At 42.8% G+C, this 19280-nt stretch overlaps 1 protein-coding gene and 1 non-coding gene across 3 annotated transcripts in view; one reads left to right on the top strand and one right to left on the bottom strand.

The window, feature by feature from the left end:
• The window catches only part of LOC126336186 (uncharacterized), a 138700-nt gene that overhangs the window by 21932 nt on the left and 97488 nt on the right, over nt 1-19280 (bottom strand). For both annotated transcript variants that reach the window (XR_007564907.1, XM_049999693.1), the window contains exon 4: nt 17558-17726. Coding sequence is in view for 1 of the 2 variants with exons in the window: in XM_049999693.1 (XP_049855650.1) it covers nt 17558-17726 (169 nt within the window). In the remaining variant the exon portion in view is untranslated. The remainder of the gene's footprint in view (nt 1-17557; nt 17727-19280) is intronic.
• On the top strand, nt 8581-8654 carry Trnas-cga (transfer RNA serine (anticodon CGA)). The gene has a single exon. It is a non-coding gene; the product is annotated as a tRNA-Ser (tRNA).

The following is a 19280-nucleotide window of genomic DNA, read 5'->3' as shown; positions in this document are numbered from 1 at the left end:
TGCTATCCTTTGTTATTCTTTTCCCATCTTCTTCGTCAAAGGTAGGAAGAAATCAGGCTTGATGAAGCCAATCTTCCTAGCAGAAGAAAATCCTGATGACAAATTCTGGTCTATCAGGTTGATGGCTGTGCGATGGGCCAGCTCACCATCTACATAAAAAGACAGCAGCTAAAACACCCAGTAATAGCCTTTATTTTTGTATGGTTATAATATAATTTGGCAACGGAAAAAAATGGACTTTGCATTTTGGTATCTGGACTGTCGGGGTATCGGTAATAAACAACAAGAAATTCTGATGAATGTAAGAAAGCACAACACTGATGTAGCTGTACTTTCCAAAATAAAAAGGAAGTGAATAAGGGTCTGGGGTAGGAATGTGGATTGTCACCGATCCTCTTTAAACTGTATCTAAGAGCGATAGTGCAGACTTGCCCAAAAAATGCCAGGTTATGGGAGTGACAGTAGAGGAAAGCAAGATATTTAGCCTGTATTTTTCAGATGATCAGATTGTACTAGTAGAAGATGATGATAATCCAAACTGTATGATACGAACGCTTAAAGAGGAATACCTAAGGGCTGGTCTAAAGGTGAAGAGGTGTGAGTACTTTTCAGTTGGAACGGAGAAAGTAAATAATTTGGAGGCAGATGAAAAGTGGTTGTAGATTAAAAAAGGCAAAATATCTTGTGGTATTATTTAATGAACAAAGCACAGACGATGATGAAATCCCTAGTAGGATTAATAAAGGATGAGCTGTAACCAGGTTAATGAACTCCGTTCTGTGGAATACAAATATGAAAAGAACAACAAAGTAGAGAATGTAGTTTTGTACGGAGCAGAGTCCTTGGACGTTAGTAAAGGGATATCTGTGACGACATCCAACAAAAACAGCTGATGTTGTTTGTCCATATGAGTAGTATGACTATAGAAAGGATACCAAATAGCATACTACGATGGATACCATCCTAGCGGAAGAAAGGGGGGTCACCCACGACGCAATTGGCAAAATGATGTGAAGGAGGCAATGGAAGTAAGAGACATCATACCATTACATACTGGTACCATTACTGCTACTAAAGGAGCTCAATATGGCGCCCATCAGAGTCCAGAAGAGTCTGAAAGCGCAGGATTGAGTTTTTCACAGCAGAATGAAGCATTTCCGTAGGTATGCTGGCTACGTCTCTTGATATGCTGCGCTTCAGATCAACACATGGGTAAAGATTCCCGTAGTAAAGTCTGTTCTTCAGGTAGCCCCACAATCAAAAATTGTGCCGGCCAATCATTTGGAAACGATCGGCTGATATTTTGATCGTTTCCAAATGTGTTTCGGAGAAAGTGGTGAACTTCACGAGTGATATGCGGTGGCGTCTCATATTGCATGAAAACTGTAGAGTTCAATACGTCTCTCTCCTACAGGGCGGTCGCGACAAGCTGGCTGATACCACAGTAACGGTGGCCAGTCACACTGCACATCTTTGGTCTTACAGCGCCATCCTGTTCAAAAAAGAATGGGCTAATGATGAACTTAGCTGCGAAGCCACACCGTCGGTGACACGTTCGCCATACTGAGGAACTTCATGCCCAGTGACTGGAGGAGAAGATCCAAACACTCAGCAATTTTGTATGTCTTGACCTCACCCGTCAGAGAAAAATGAGCTTCGTCTGTCCATAGGATGGTCTAGGCCCAGCTATCGTCAACTTCAATCCTTGCAAGGAAGTGGAGAGTGAAGTCAACACGTCGTTGTGCGTCCTGTGGTGCAGGTTGCTTTACGATGTAGATCTTATAGGGGTACCATTCGAGAATGGTTCGAAGCACCTTCCATTCAGTGGATCACGGGATGTTTCAACTACCACCTGTGGTGCAACCGGTCGTCGGCTTCTTCCTGGAGCGACGGCTAGTTCTCCAGTTGATTCGAACTTCTTTATCATGCTCCGTTCAGCAAGTGGAGGGAGAGGAACCTTCCGTAATCTTTTCAGCCGACGATATTCTCGAAGTACAGCTGCAGCGCTACTGTTGTTTGGATAAAACAGCTTCACCAATAATGTCCTGCTCTTTTTGTCCAGGCTCGAGTTGACACGTCAACAGGTGCACTGCGACTGGTCATGTGTGTGAAACTATGAATCACGATGACTGATCAGGGCACCTGATAACCACAGTTGTAACTCGACGGTTGCTCTGTGACGCATGGAAATCATGCAGCCCATATTCTGGACATTAATGCTACACTAAAAGAGTTTTGTAAGAATAAACTTAAGAAATTAGCACACCTTGACAGACCATTTGACAAAATGATATTAGCTGATGCACTAAAAACGAGATTACCAGGAAGATTGCAGTGGGATTTAGTACACAGACCTAACAGTTGTCTAGAACAATTTTGATGATATGTAGACAGGCTGGATAGGGTAGTAGAAAGAAACATGTACCATAACAATCGAAATGATAGATATCACAATGGTAATAACTACAGAAACAGAGATAATGGAGAATTCTATCAGGGTCAAAATGACAATTAGTTTCCGAATGATAACGTGTTAAATAGCGGAAGTTTAATTGTAAGCACCCGATATTGGTGATACCTATAAATGGTTTAACAACAAACAGACTGACGAGAGTGGTCATACTATAAAAGTAGTAAAGGCTTTGGAGATTTTGGGGGGGATGCAGCCAGCAGATTGGCATTGTTATGGCCTGAAGATTAATGACGTACCAGTGGTTGCTTTTGGCTATCAGTTGGAAAAGTGATTACTTGGAGCGAATAAATGTACTGACATTCTATAAGAAGAAAGCAATCAAGCAATTTATTTAAAGCCACAGAATCCTGGAAGCCACTGGTAAGGAAGTCGCCTGTTTGTCTGGGGAAGATAACGGTAAGTGTTGTGTCATATACCGGGTTTAAGCTGACGGTGTTCCGAAGGCTACAATGTGGGCTGTATACATCGCAAAACGCTGAAACATTGTGAGCTTACTCGCGGATTTTGCAAAAAAACATAACAGTTTCACTTTCTGCCACCATGTAAAAATATGGCGGTGTAATCAATCAGAATGTGAAATGTTTCCTGTTTTGACGGCAGTGTACTGTTCATCGCTTGGCGTCGTGCTTTGGTTTCTTTTGTTAAGTAAATGTTGCTGTATAGGGTGAAGAAGGTTGACGTTTTTCGTATGAAACACTATGACTGTTGAGAAGAAATTCCGTCCACTGCTGGTGAAGTAGTTTTATCAGAATGGCAGCAATAGTAGCACAGGACTGAGGGAATATCGCCAACAGAAACAGATACCAATAGGCCCCATGCGAATAAATGAGCTAAGGAATATGACTAAGAAATTTGAAGAAATAGGTCAATTAGGTGGTGCAGCGGAGAGGGGGAAACGGCCTATTTCCATGAAGATGACGTAGCTATAGCCGACCATGCAGCACATACCTCAATTTCTGCAGCGAATGCTCGAGCTATGTTACGGGAATTGTCTCTTCCCTGAGCAATAGTTGAAAAGATTTTTTGGTGCATTTTACACTGGTATCTTTACAAAATTCAGAACGTGCACCAAATGAAGTCCCATCACAGACTACAATACCGTGATTTTGCCCTTTAGTTTTGACCGTGGATGACATGTGGCTGGGGAGTATTCTTTGGATGGACAAAGCACCTTTAACTCTGCAGGTGAATGCACAGAGCCGTCGCATCTGGAGTTCTACTCTACCACATGCTGAGCAGGAACATCCACTGCACTCAGATTATGTGACTATGTAGTGTGGTTTGTTGTACTGCGCAAACAACTGAAAAATGTTATTTTCATAACACATTTTGTTCTACTTTTATAATGTCCGTCAATATTAATAAACAAAAGACTTGAAATTAATACTATACCGTATAAAAATATAGTATCGAAGTTGTATAATAGGCCAAACGTTTTCTACTTTTCTTCTGTTTTCGCGATTTTCAACATGTAACGAAAGAAAAAAAAGGAAAATAAAAATATTAAGCCGTTTGTAGATGAAAAGGTTTATGACGTATGGTGCATATAAACCTACCAGCACAGATTAACTGATAGTATTACTCGAGATAGCTGTATAATTCTCTTACTGGTTTCACCCGATTTTACAAGACCGTTTCTTCCACGTGAAACAAAATAGAAGCGTGGGGTGGATTTTAAATATAGCATGGAAACTACAAGTTTAGCTTGGCGCTAGTTGTAAGCTGCTGGTACATATGTTTGACAGTAGTGTTCTTGTTAGTGCAGCTGATTCGCTCTATTGCTTATTCATCGCCCAGTGCACGTAGAATTGAGGTGGTGATAATACAGTAACAAAGGTCTTTTGTTTTCTACGTTTCAACAGGGGTTTTCACCGAAGCTAAGGCTCTGCGCCTGCTACAGCGTGAGGCCGTCGTCACAAGAGACGAGACAGCTAACGTCGACGTGGACGCGGACGGGAAATCCAGTCACGAGACAGAGCCACAGTCTATTATAACACTCGCGAAACTCAGTTTGGGTTTTGTTAACCACTGCGATAGCAGCGTGTCAAGTGACCAGCAAGTAACACTTACAAGTACGATACCGGAGAGTGCGAGTAGTGTTGTTTGTATAGATTTTTAATATAATTTTTACCATGGTTAGCGTAACTAGTTCCAAAAAATAGACAATAAGTAAACAATTACACTACATTAGTCATTCTTTAGTTTACTAACGACGCAGGGAGGTATGAAACGGTAAATTACAGGTCAGTTTATTTATGATTCTCTGGTAACGTACGGAGACTTACTGAAGAATGTCGTTATCCTTTAATATCAAATAATTGCTGTTAAACACCCAAGATCTGACCTTTTGCAGAAAGACGTCATGCATCTATTCAAGAAAGTGAAGATTTGTTGGCTACACTTCAGCCAAATCACTGAATGTGGAATATAGGGAACCTATGTGGCGTGTATTACCCACATTATTTAACGTACCAGATAGGCCAGCACACCTGTAGCTGACGCGAAACCGCATAGACGTCATAGCAAAATGTCAAAAACTATAAATCTGTTTGGCTGTTGCTACATCTGAACTACAAACGCCAAGAATTTTCAACACATTCGCTTTTATGGAAGAATGGACTCCATAACGAGTTTTGTACGAGTCAAGGAAAGCGTCTGTCATAATAAGGACAGACAACAGAAATATATGCTTCTCATGCATCAAATATGTGTTTATATTCTTTTGCTGTCTGCGGAGTAAGCTGTAATTATGTGCATATTCGAGAGTATTTCTTCATCAATAGCATTTAGGTTACGCCACTGCATCAGAGAAATTCGCCTGTTTTTACATATATTTCACGATATATAATGTCCCTTGGTAATTTAGTAACGCATGGAATGCAAAAATATAACAATCATTTCGTTAATTAACTAGGAAAATAAATGCAGCAGACATTGTCATTACGAGACATGTCACATTCTGATTTCTCACCGCTTGGAGTGCTAGCGTCGCTCGAGCTGTCAAACGGTTGAGTAAAATCTTTCACATCAGAGAGTGTCGCCACTATATGTAAGCTGACTCTAGATCGTGACAGAGCCATCGTCGCATGGGGACAGGCTGATTAACCCTCGTATTCGCATTACAATTAATCCAGATTGATTTTTATCTTCTTATAATTTTATCTGAGGGGCTACATACTTGTGATTTCATGACTTTGTCTTAAAATGATATAATAGTATTCACACTTATGACCGGACCATTTTTTGCTTCGTTGCTGTAGTTGCCATCACCGTGCACAACGCAGTAGCGTCTTACGCTGTTTGGCACATGTGGTCTCAGATGCCGATAGTCTATCTGGTGAGCTACAACACCTAAGAACGGTATTCCAACAGCGTGGTTATTCCGATAGACGGATAAGCCGTGGATTCCGTCCCGAGCAAAATTCAAAGCACGGATAAAAATGGAGATGCGGAGCCACCCGTTGCAACGGCTTTCTTGTACTATTTTGACAGCATGTCTTCAAGAATAGAAATAACCCTCAAAAGGTACGATATCAACCTGCAAAATTGAGAAATTTATTGATCTCGGTCAAAGACGAACTTGGCCTTAGGAGGTGTGGTGTGTATAAGATCCGATGCCAATGTGGATAGTCTTACACTGGGCAGACGTGGTGAACCATGCAAGAACGTTGCGTTGAACACCATCGTCATACACACCTGGGGGCGACCTGATAAGTCAGTGGCCTGAACACGGATCATCGTATGTTTTACGAAAAGACTGTAATTTTTCCGACTGTGTTGTTAAGGAGGCCATAGATATCCGAACGGCGGATAATCGTATCAACAGGGATGCAGGTTTTCAATTAAGCACCGCTTAGAATCCAGCACTGGCTGCCATTAAATCAAAACGGGGAAAACCAGAACTTTCGATTCATCACACGGTGCAACGCACTACTGAGATTTAATCGAGCCTTTAACAACAGGAGCGCGGATGGCTTTCTGGAGCTCCCAGCAGGGAGCTTTCTTCCAACTGTGAGCGTCTTCCGCACATGCGTATCACTTGTTCCCGGCGTGATAAATTTGGACGCTGCCGCGCGATTATCATCAGTCGTGCTTTGCAGCAGTGACAGCAGCAACTACCGACACATGAAGATGTCGAGCAATTGCTTCGATGAAATATTATGCGATTTGCATGGTACGATCCGACTTGCAACAAGTCCGCCGGGAAGGCCAGGAAAGTAACATCAGTAGTTTTTCTATTTTTTCAGTGAATCGACGAACGATATTTTAGTATATGGTGTGATTGCTTCGCCGAAAAATGTACTTCCCAAACGCTCCTCACTTATTAGATTGACGAGCGCAGCGCGTAGACGTAAGCGAATTCGAGCTTCTCAAACAGACGAGGAACGACAGGGAGCAATGAAGCAGAACGTTTACGAAATGCACATTCACATGCATCAGAATTTAAAAATCAACATGCAGCAAGAATCGAAACTGAACGTTTACGAGCTTTCCAATCGCGCGCATCAAGAACACAAGACCAACATGAAGCAAAGAATGACGCTGCCCCTTTATGAATCGTTTATCCGCATGCATCACAATCAGAAGATCGACATGCTGCAACAATCGAAAGAGAGCGTTTACGTGCTACCCGAAAGCGTGAATAAGAATCAGAAGACCAACATGCAGCGAGAACTGAAAGAGAACATTCAGGAGCTGTCTGATCTCGACGGAAAGTACGTGATGATTTGAATCGTGCTGCATTTCAATTTGATGTTACCTACAATTACAGTTTGCGGTCCACTGTAAATATTGGCAAAATAGATAAGGTGTATGAACATTGCGGTTCTCTTAAGTTCAACAATGAATCACCAGAAATATGCTGCGCGAATGGCAAAGTTAAAATGCCGACATTGCATCCACCAGTTGATCCAGTGTTGTTATTGTTTTCGGGCGACTCATTCACTTCCAAACACTTTTTGCTGGCAAAGTTTTACGGGATCAGAACATGCCTAATTTCAAAATTCGAGGACAAATATATCACCCTGCTGGTTTATTTCTACCCGTTTCCGACGTTGAACATAAATTTCTATAAATATACTTTATGGGTGACGGTGATGCACAAGCTGATCAATGGTGCGATGCAGTTCCAGCTACTATGCGCCACATTATATCCTATTTGCAAAACTTTTTCAACCAAAACAACTCACTGATAAAATTATTCGAAATTTCAATTGACTGATTACTGGCGGATCATCACACAATTCAAATACGAACCGACAAAACACCCCTCGGATCGCATACTGGACCCACAAAAGCACCTACCGTAAATGAAGCTGTGATTGTCACATTGACGAAGACCGTGATACGCGTGATATACTATTTCAGCGACAGACTAATACAATTCAATGTGTTGCTGAAACACGTCGATCATACGATATGCAGCACTGTCACATAATGTTTTGGGAGGGGCAGGACGGATATCACTTCAGTATGCAAACTAATCCAATTACAGGTAAATATAAACATCTTTTTTTCATTTTATCAAATGAAAATATCATTTTCTCCTGAATTTTAAAACATTCGTAAGTATAATACAATTTATATTTTTCTTCTCTTTCCTCTTCTTTATTTTTAAAGCGAACAATTCAAATGTCAGCGATAAATTATTATTCATACCGCACAATCATAGTTCGGAATGGAACAAATCATGTTCCTCAATGCCATCAAGTATTTCATCAATACGAAGTAGACACATGTGCCAAAAACTGAATCCGAACGTCTGTTATTTATTGTCTCAAATCAAAATTCGTTGCGTAGGGAAGAATACCATCATTTACGAGACACAATTTGCAAACATTGTCAAAATGGTCATACTTACAGCAAAGTACAATGGCAGCCCACGGCATATGATTATGCACAAGATGCCTTTTCATCACATTTACACGCAATTCAGCATGGAAACAGATAAAATAGCTTCTATGGACTGGTCAGCGAGCATGCCATGTAGTTGCACCAATATTCAGGCAGAAACTCACCTGCAAGTTCGCAGGAGAGCTTCTGTAAAGTTTGGAAGGTAGGAGACAGATACTGGCAGAAGTAAAGCTGTGAGTAGCGGGCGTGAGTCGTGCTTCGGTAGCTCAGTGGTAGAGCGCTTGCCCGCGAAAGGCAAAGGTCCCGAGTTCGAGTCTCGGTCGGGCACACAGTTTTAGTCTGCCAGGAAGTTTCATATCAGCGCACACTCCGCTGCAGAGTGAAAATCTCATTCTAAAAACTCACTAAATTACTGAAGCATTACATTTATGGTGAAACTCGCTGCTGGATGTATGCGACTGAATGGAGGAAGAGAAGATTTCAAGGCGCTCATATTCTCATATTGTTCAAACCGAAAACACTTGCTGCTCAGACTGATGATGCCATTTATGGATAAATTCCCAATCATGAAGATCATCCACTGCTGTTTGATATTGTGTCGGTTAATGTCAAATGTCCTACTTCATTTGCAACTTTGAGAACGGTTGATGGCGCAGAATGCCAGACGTACAGAGAAGCTTGTCAATACCTTCATTTGCTCTAGAATGACTATCACTGGGAAACAACATTGACGGACGCATGTACCAGCTATCATTCGCGACAAATTCGAACATTATTCGCCATCATTTTGACCACATGTTCGCCATACAATCCGAAAGATTTGTGGTAAAAATTCAGAAAGGATCTGAGCGAAGATTTTTGCACCTTGTTCATACCGCGAGGAATGACAATTCGATCGATTTCTAAGACAATATTTTCAGTCAAGCTTTGATAGAAGTCCAGGACATATGCTTAACCATCAACAACAAAGAACTCATCTCGACGTGATTGGGCCAGAGCGTTCTGCACTTGACCTTTACGATCGCTATTTAGTGAGAGAACAGCCGTACAAAAGTAATGATTTGCGTGCATTTATTGAAGCAAGTGAACAATTTTCCTCGTGGAACAAAAACTGGCCTATGATAAAATTACAAATTCCGCCTCAAATGGCATAGGTGGTCTGTTCTTCCTTGATTCGCCTGGTGTCAGTGGAAAAACCTTTCTCATCAATTTGCTATTGACTCACTTCCGACCTCAAAATGGAATTGCTTTGGCTCTTGCTTCAGCAGGTATTGCGGCTACGTTATTAGATGGTGGAAGAACAGCGCTTTCGGCACTCAAATTATCACTGGATATGCAACATTTCAAAAGGATTTGCTGTGTAGGAAGTTGTGAAACTTTGCTAGTACACTGTCTGTGTCGGATACACCATGGCTCACAAAAATCGCTTGAAGCGCTTGATCGAAATATGAAGGGTACTATCAAATGCACAACCGTTCGGTGACTCTCTCATTTTATTTTCTCTTCCAGTGAAATCCACGTCAACACCAGCTGATGATCTCCATGTTTGCCTCAAAGCAAAGCATCTTTGGAGACATGTGTGAAAGTTCACATTAAAGACCAATATACACCAATATGCAGCGCAATACGTCGGCAGCTATATTTTCAAAAGAGCTGTTGAACATTGCTGGAGGAAAAGTTCCAGCTGATGCTACCAAAAATGTATTTAATTTCCATTTAACTTCTTCGATGGATAGCACAATGACGTACAGCTCTGTCAGAAAGTTATTCCGCAGACCGTCAGCAATAATAAAAACCACAAATGGCTTTGACAGCAAAAAACATCGACGTCAAGGCGATCAAACGTGCGATTCGCGAACAAATTGCGGGCGATTATGTTACCTACAAATCGATTCACAGCGTCATAAATGCGGACGAAACTGTTAATTATTCAGTCGAGTATTTAAATTCATTGAATCTTCCTGGCGTGTCACCACACATGTTATCACTCAAAGTCGGCATGCCAAGTATCATCTGGCGGAACATTAATCCATATCGATTGAGTAATGGAACTAGACTCACTGTGAAGAAACTGATGCGGGATGTCATTCTTGCTATTTAATTTCAAACGAAGGCAGTTCCCCATTCGAATTTCATTCTCAGTGATCACGAACAAAAAAATGGTTCAAATGGCTCTGAGCACTATGGGACTTAACTTCTGAGATCACCAGTCCCCTAGAACGTAGAACTACTTAAACCTAACTAAACTAAGGACATCACACACATCCATGCCCGAGGCAGGATTCGAACCAGACTGTAGCGCCTAGAACCGGTCGGCCACTCCGGCAGGCGATCACGAACAGGGAACGAGATCAGGCACTTCAAGGGTGCGGATTGAAACTATAAAATCCATGTTTGTCACATGGCCAGTTGTATGTTGTATGCTTATGAGTAGGACAGCCAAGAAATTTGTTTTTCCTGACGCTGGAAAAAAATTTGTCTACAAGCTTAGAGCGATCACATGAACTGTGAGCGATCCTCAGTTTATGTGATCGCTCTAAGCTTGTTGACACCAGTGCCTACCAATTTAAATTGTATATTACAGCACTGAGGTTAATAAAAACAAATAAATACGACCAATGCTGTCTCTCCTTCTAACTTGAATAAAAAGTCAACAAAATAAAATTATGAGATACTTCACCTTTATATATATCATTCAAGTTCAATACATGTATTCATTATTCACAATAAAATAAAAAAATATGCTTTCTATCATTCCTAATTAATCAATGTAACTCGTTTAATATTCAAATTATACTTCCCCAATTATTTCTTCTGCGGTAGCAGCGGTCTGGGTACCAACTATTATATACACTCCTGGAAATGGAAAAAAGAACACATTGACACCGGTGTGTCAGACCCACCATGCTTGCTCCGGACACTGCGAGAGGGCTGTACAAGCAATGATCACACGCACAGCACAGCGGACACACCAGGAACCGCGGTGTTGGCCGTCGAATGGCGCTAGCTGCGCAGCATTTGTGCACCGCCGCTGTCAGTGTCAGCCAGTTTGCCGTGGCATACAGAGCTCCATCGCAGTCTTTAACACTGGTAGCATGCCGCGACAGCGTGGACGTGAACCGTATGTGCAGTTGACGGACTTTGAGCGAGGGCGTATAGTGGGCATGCGGGAGGCCGGGTGGACGTACCGCCGAATTGCTCAACACGTGGGGCGTGAGGTCTCCACAGTACATCGATGTTATCGCCAGTGGTCGGCGGAAGGTGCACGTGCCCGTCGACCTGGGACCGGACCGCAAAGACGCACGGATGCACGCCAAGACCGTAGGATCCTACGCAGTGCCGTAGGGGACCGCACCGCCACTTCCCAGCAAATTAGGGACACTGTTGCTCCTGGGGTATCGGCGAGGACCATTCGCAACCGTCTCCATGAAGCTGGGCTACGGTCCCGCACACCGTTAGGCCGTCTTCCGCTCACGCCCCAACATCGTGCAGCCCGCCTCCAGCGGTGTCGCGACAGGCGTGAATGGAGGGACGAATGGAGACGTGTCGTCTTCAGCGATGAGAGTCGCTTCTGCCTTGGTGCCAATGATGGTCGTATGCGTGTTTGGCGCCGTGCAGGTGAGCGCCACAATCAGGACTGCATACGACCGAGGCACACAGGGCCAACACCCGGCATCATGGTGTGGGGAGCGATCTCCTACTCTGGCCGTACACCTCTGGTGATCGTCGAGGGGACACTGAATAGTGCACGGTACATCGAAACCGTCATCGAACCCATCGTTCTACCATTCCTAGACCGTCAAGGGAACTTGCTGTTCCAACAGGACAATGCACGCCCGCATGTATCCCGTGCCACCCAACGTGCTCTAGAAGGTGTAAGTCAACCACCCTGGCCAGCAAGATGTCCGGATCTGTCCCCCATTGAGCATGTTTGGGACTGGATGAAGCGTCGTCTCACGCGGTCTGGACGTCCAGCACGAACGCTGGTCCAACTGAGGCGCCAGGTGGAAATGGCATGGCAAGTCGTTCCACAGGACTACATCCAGCATCTCTACGATCGTCTCCATGGGAGAATAGCAGCCTGCATTGCTGCGAAAGGTGGATATACACTGTACTAGTGCCGACATTGAGCATGCTCTGTTGTCTGTGTCTATGTGCCTGTGGTTCTGTCAGTGTGATCATGTGATGTATCTGACCCCAGGAATATGTCAATAAAGTTTCCCCTTCCTGGGACAATGAATTCACGGTGTTCTTATTTCAATTTCCAGGAGTGTATATGAGAAGTTGTTAGCAAGTATGTTGCGTGCGAATAAGTGCGTGTTTTTATATACTTTTTATATTTATATAACATATACCGGTGATTAATATGTAGTATATAAAGAGGACATGTTGTTCCCAAAAATCTCGAAAAGTTCTTGACCAATTTACTTCATATCTTTATGCAGTACAATAATGAACACTCGAACTGACATAGGTGAAACAGTGTTGTCAAAAATCTCAAAAAGTACTACATTTTTCTACTTCCAATTTTTACAAGTTACTGTAATAAATGTTTGGACGAATATAGAATACACACACACACGTCCAAGCATTTATTACAGTAACTTGTAAAAATTCGAAGTAGAAAAATGTAGTGCTTTTTGAGATTTTGTGTGTGTGTGTGTGTGTGTGTGTGTGTGTGTGTGTGTGTAGAGAAATAGATTTAGCAAAACTCTCGACAAGTTCTCGATGGATTTACTTAAAATTTTAAATGTAATTCTATTATATATTCAGTCATGCAGAGACTAAGTGTACATATCTTAAACAGCAATGAACAGATTTTGTGTTACAACCCCTCCAAGCTAGAAAATGATCATCTGGGCTATCTATAAAACTAGTACAGTTTTGTTTTCTTTGGCGCAATCAGTTTTAACTATGATTGCAGGGCATGTAAGAAATCAGACGAATTGTTTATCACTTATAAATTCTTACCCATTAATATTATATTTTTAGAGATAAATTGCTTACACGACTATGAGCTGGTAGATTTCTTTTTCATTGCCGCTTTTACAAAAAACAGGAAATGTGTATTTCTGATGATTTTGTAATAACAACAAACAAGGTTCAGGTCATTGGGGGGGGGGGGGGGGTCGAGATGACCAGAGGAGAGGGAGCAGATGGTCACAGAGAGCGAAAATGAGGATTAACAGAGGGAGGGGGCAATAGGATACGGAGAAAGAGGGGGGACAAGATGAACAGACAGATGGGAAATAAGGAGCAGATGGGCAAAGAGAGAGGAGGAAATGAACAGATTCCAGAAGATGAAGGGGATTGGGAAGTACACCGATCAGCTAGAACACTACGGCCATCGACCTACTATCGATATAAACCCGTCCAGGTGATAGCTGCGTCACCTGGCGAGGAATGACGCTAGTCAGACACATGCATGGTACATGTGGTAACAATGAGCATCCTGTCCGTGTTTAGAATGGGGAAGGTGTGCGACCTATCTGAGTGTTATGGAGTGCAGATTGTGATGGCCCAGAGGCTCGGCCGAGCTTTTCGGATACTGCACGACTTGTCGGATGTTCGAGCATTGCTGTGGTGGGTGTCTTCAACACGTGACGAAATCAAGGGGAAACCACATCCAGACGTCGTGGGTTTGGGTGGCCACCCTTTATTACAATGTCGTACATCGCAAACTGGGCAGACTGACAAAACAGAACAGGTGGCGACCCGTTGCGGAACTAACATACGACTCTAATACTGTGCAGAGTACGAATGTGTGAGAACATACAGTGCGCCATACACTCCTAACGATAGGCCCCAGCAGCGGACGACCCATGCATGTGCCAATGTTAACACCACGACGTCGGCAACTACGACTGAAATGGGCGCGTGACCATCAGCACTGGACGGTGTCGCTGTGGCAGAATGTTGCATAGTGTGATGAATCCCAACAGCTTCTTCATCATGCTAATGGATGGGTCCAAATCCGTAGTCTTCCAGGGCAACAGCTTCTTGACTCATACATTGCAGGACCGAGACAAGCTAACGGCGGCTCCATTATACTCTGGGGGACATTCACGTGGGTGTCCATGGGACCAGTGGAGCTCGTGCAAGGCATCATGATGGCCGAGGAGCAGTATAATAAGCTTGATGAAGGTAGTTCATTGTTAAGAGACTCGCAGGTCCTTGGTTGCAAATATGTGCATTATCGAAGACAGTCATCCCTACGGTCACACTGCTTGAAGACCACAACACACCCCTTCATGACGATCGTGTTCCTTGACTGCAGTGGCATTTTTCAACAAGATAATGCGCCATGTCACACGGCTAGGAGTGTGATGGAGTGGTTTGAGGAACACCGTGATGAGTTCCAATTGAAGGATTTGGTGCAAGAAGGAGGCAGCTCCACCTTTTACAGTTTTTGGCAAATTAAAAAATCTTTTTCATCGAAAATAAAGAAAATAGTCGGCCTTGTGTTAGGTTACAAGGTTTCTAATACTACTGACCTGAATACACACAAATGCATGCACTCAGGTACGTGCAGTGGAGTTTAAATTTTGGGGCTGCCTCCATTTTGCTCCAAAGTGAATGAAAAGCACTTTGTAGGACCATTTTCTCCCTAATTAACGATATTTCACTTTTTAAAAAAACATTCATTGATAAAGAAAGCACATTATTTGCATAATACATCAATATATACAGGAGTGTGTTCAGTTTTCTAACTCACCCTCAGTCTCCTGAGGATCGTTTGAAGCGTCTGACGTCAGCTGGTACTAAAACCACATTTTGTTTTGCCCAACATACTTTCTGACGAGCTCTGTGACATCTTTCAACTTTCAGTCGTTAAGCGGGATGAGAAAATAATAAGCTTGATGAAGGTAGTTCGTTGTTAAGAGACTCGCAGGTCCTTGGTTGCAAATATGTGCATTATCGAAGACAGTCATCCCTACGGTCAAACTTCATTGGTCCCTTTACCGATGTATGGCTGTTCATAAGGAATATTTTGTACTTAGTGATTAAATATTTTCCTATTTTTTTGTTCGATATTGATATGTAAGAGTTCTTTAAACAAAAGTTCTTCAGCTTGTCAACAAAGTTATTATATTACCCAACGCTCTGTGGCGTGGCATAAAGTAGTGGCCCCTTTCTGGGAATCGCTGAACGATCTTCGTAAAGCGGTATCTTCGCACGACGTAAAACAGGTACTGCATTAACGAATGATTTTTATTTTGTGAGACGGAGTTATCGGAAAACAGATAAAGCATTTTGATATAATCTGTTAGAAGGTGGTTGATGTAGTGATATATAAAACAGGCGTTTATAAAATGCATCCCCAGAAGGAACTTTGGGGAGGGGCATATTTTGTTGGTAGCCGAAGCACAACATCTCGGTGTCATTATTACGTTGTGCAAGTGCCATCTGGTCTTCATTTAATATCTTGATAAAGTGAATCCGCCCGACTTTGATGAAGTAGCTTGGCATCCTGGAGCTCCTTACGTCTCTCATATAAGATAGAAGAGGCACTGAGTTCCTTTTGTACGCTGTCACAATTTTGACAATTGTCCTGTCTTGGGTGCCCGAATCTGATGCTGAAATGTGTCTTGAAGAACCGAAAGTAAAAATCATATTCTGCTGGAGATTCAAAGCGCTTCTCCAGGTACAAACAATGCATTTCTTTGATAGTGCGGTCAGCAGACAAGTATTGTCTATTACCATTGTCTTGACGACTGTAATGCAATTCTCGCCTAAGAAAACTGTCAATGTAACAATGAATCTTTTGCACAGTTTCATCTGGAGTTTTGTTGCATCTTGTATTATGCTTTCCCCTACCATCTGGTTTTGGTGTGATAGCTCCGTCAAAAGAAAGTTGCTTTGCGATGTTTCCCACTCGCTTTGTGGACACTTCATGCAGTGACGCCAAACCCTTTTTTTACAAATTTTTGGATTACTTTCACTGACTCGAACAGTACAAACATTTGAAAACGCCATGGGCTTACCTGTTCCACTTTTGGCCTATTTCTTGTAACAGGTAAACCTTTATTGCAACCAGCCAAACACACATCTTGGGTATGCTTAGTCGTTAGGCCATTAAAAGCATTAATAATACGATGCCAGTTTCAACGTCGAATGCAGTAAAGCACTTGTATTTGCAACTGCAATCATTACCTGTAGTCCGACGAGGCATGTTTTTTTCTACTCGTGCTCTTGTACTTATTTCCGTCAACCCTCCTCTGTTTTCTTATGTTCCGCCCCATCGTTCCTTGTGCGATCATTTTTTTCCTCTTCAATGGTTCAACAACTCCGTCTCTGCTTCTTGAAACTTCTTCTGAATCGGTAGACGTCTCATCTTCACCTGGCTCGTAGTTTTCTGAAGAGTCACAATTAAACAGTCCTTCCTCTTCTGATTCACTCGTATTGAAAAAAACCGTGAAATCAAAAGACGATGAAGTCGCAAAACAGATCTTAAACCTGATAAAAAATATGCATCACAGAAAACGCGCAATATTTACACCGGTCTTCTGAACACTACATAACATAATCTCCTTCTTACTATCGTTTGGGGGAAGAACGAGGCACCTCCCGTTTTCGCGGAAACTCGGAGCACAGGCAACTCCGTCTGTTGGATTTCTCTGGAACTAGCGGCTGCAGCTGCCTCATTCTTGCACCAAACCCCTCAATCGATGTGCTGAATCACCACCTCTCCAGATCCGATCAATAACGTCTGGGATGTAATTGAACGTGGCATCAGATCTCATCGCCCCCCTCCCCGGAATTTACTAGGATTAGGTGACTTGTATGTGCAGATGTGGTGGCATCTCCGTCCTGCGACCTACCAAGCCTTCATTGCTTCCGTGTTACGATGCGCCACTGCTGTTATCAGTGTGAAACGTGGACATGCCGGCTATTAGGTAGGCGGTAGTAATGATCTGGCTGATCAGTGTATATCTAATTCCCATACATACTAGAAAAGTATGTTCTTTCTTTTCGGTCTTTTCCATTTAATCCGACGGTGCCACAGCAATGAGTGAGCAGCTACTGCTAGTAAACCATAAACACTGAAGGTAGCAAATAAAATGCTGAAAAATGTGTGGCCAAGTATAACAGAAAGAGAAAATAAACTGAGTTTTCCGTAAGGTGGGGAAACTCTGCAGTACGATTATTATTGTAAAGACTTGGAAGCGGGAAGTGATAGCGCTGATAGCACCTGCTGTGTGTTCTCTGAAGGTAAAAACATACTCCTACCTGTTGTTTCTACGGCCTCCTCATTGATTCTGAAGACGGACTGGAGGCAACCCACGTCTTCACCATTCTTGGACTGCAGAAAATTCAACTTGAAGCGTCCATACAATAGCGAGGCCATCTTCTGCAACTTTAAGTTCAATGGAAAGAAGTGCTTCATGCTGTACTTGCCCTGTGAACAAAGACATCAGTCCCTTATGTAGTCAAACGAGCAGTTGAATCAGAGTAGCGTCTATCACTCGCTTCCGTTCAGATTACAGCAGTAACGCGTATTGGCGCGGCCAGCAAAAGACACCGTAAAAGTTTGAAAACCGCCTTAATCGTAGAATGTTCAACTGATATTCACATTTCACGGAAGTCGGTCGATACTGAGTCCACCGTGCACACAACAGGCCAGGTGAAACGGACACACTTGAAGTCATGTGAACCGAAGGGGAGGGTGAGCATGAAGAGGGAGATGGGGCTTGCACACAATCACCCTCATGTTCGTAGGGTATCCTTCAAATCATACCGACACAACTCGAGAGCGATGGGTCAGTCTTTTTATTATTGAATGTAGGGCTTGGCTGTGGAATATTCTACGCGAAATGGAAGCACATGAATGGACCTTAGGTTTCTGTATCGTTGCCTGATGAGAGGTTGCACAAAATCAGGGGCCTCATTTCATCCCATGCACAATACCTCTTTCGCAAGAAAGCCTCTTCACCTCCAAATAACTACTGTAACCCATACACGAAACTGCTTACTAGACTCGTCTTTTGCTCTCCCTCTGCAATTTTTATTCCCTCCCCCCCCCCCTCTCTCTCTCTTTCTTCCAGTACTAAATTGACGACTCCTTGAGGTCTCGGATGTTTCCTATCAAACGATTCCTTATTGTAGCCAAAGTAGGCCATAAATTTTGCTCATCAGTTCTATTCACTGCCTCCTCATTTACTATTTGATCTACCCATCTAATCTTCAGCAGTTATCTATTTGTTTCCCTCTACAATTTTTACCCATCACACTTCCCTCAAGTACTAAGTTAGTCATCCATTGATGTCTCGAAATTTGTTCTCTTAAGTCAAGTCTTCTTCAGTCAAGTTATGCCAAAAATTTCTTTTCTCCCCAATTATTTTCGATATCTTCTCATTGGTTATAGACGTATCCATGTTTTCCATCAGCTCGTAACTAGCTTGGTACGAACTGATGTTAGACGCCCGTTTACCATGCTGCGAGGGTCGATGCAAGATGACAAGGGCATATGCGCCAGACAGTGATGATATTGTGTGCAACGAGAGTGCACAGGGCTACACCCACGTAAGTAATTAGTAGAAACACGCATTTGGGATTAGAAGATACACATAAAGGGACGGGGCTCAGCTTTAAAGAGGTTGTGACAGTTAAATTGTTGAGACGCTGAGCGATCAGTACGCAAGAGAAGAACCGACACTGTCGCGATGTTTCATGGTCACAGCAAGTTGTTTTCGAGGCGACAACTAAACATTTATGACATCCTTCGTACTGAGGGGAACTAGTGGGTGCCAGAGACACAGTCGCAACAAACGTTGGCGATAAACGTTCACAAATCATAACTAAGTTTTCACCAGTATATGAAAGCGTGGAAGAGACCCAGTATTTCCTCCCACAGTAAGTGCGAAAAAATCAGCTCAGTTTTGTAAAACAATTGTATAAGTAAAGAAAGAGATCAGTTCATATGAAACAGGGAAAGAAAGGTTTAGCCCATTAA

This window comes from Schistocerca gregaria, chromosome 2 (genome assembly GCF_023897955.1).
Source record: "Schistocerca gregaria isolate iqSchGreg1 chromosome 2, iqSchGreg1.2, whole genome shotgun sequence".
NCBI lineage: Eukaryota > Metazoa > Arthropoda > Insecta > Orthoptera > Acrididae > Schistocerca > Schistocerca gregaria.
This window is presented reverse-complemented; position numbering and strand designations above follow the sequence as displayed.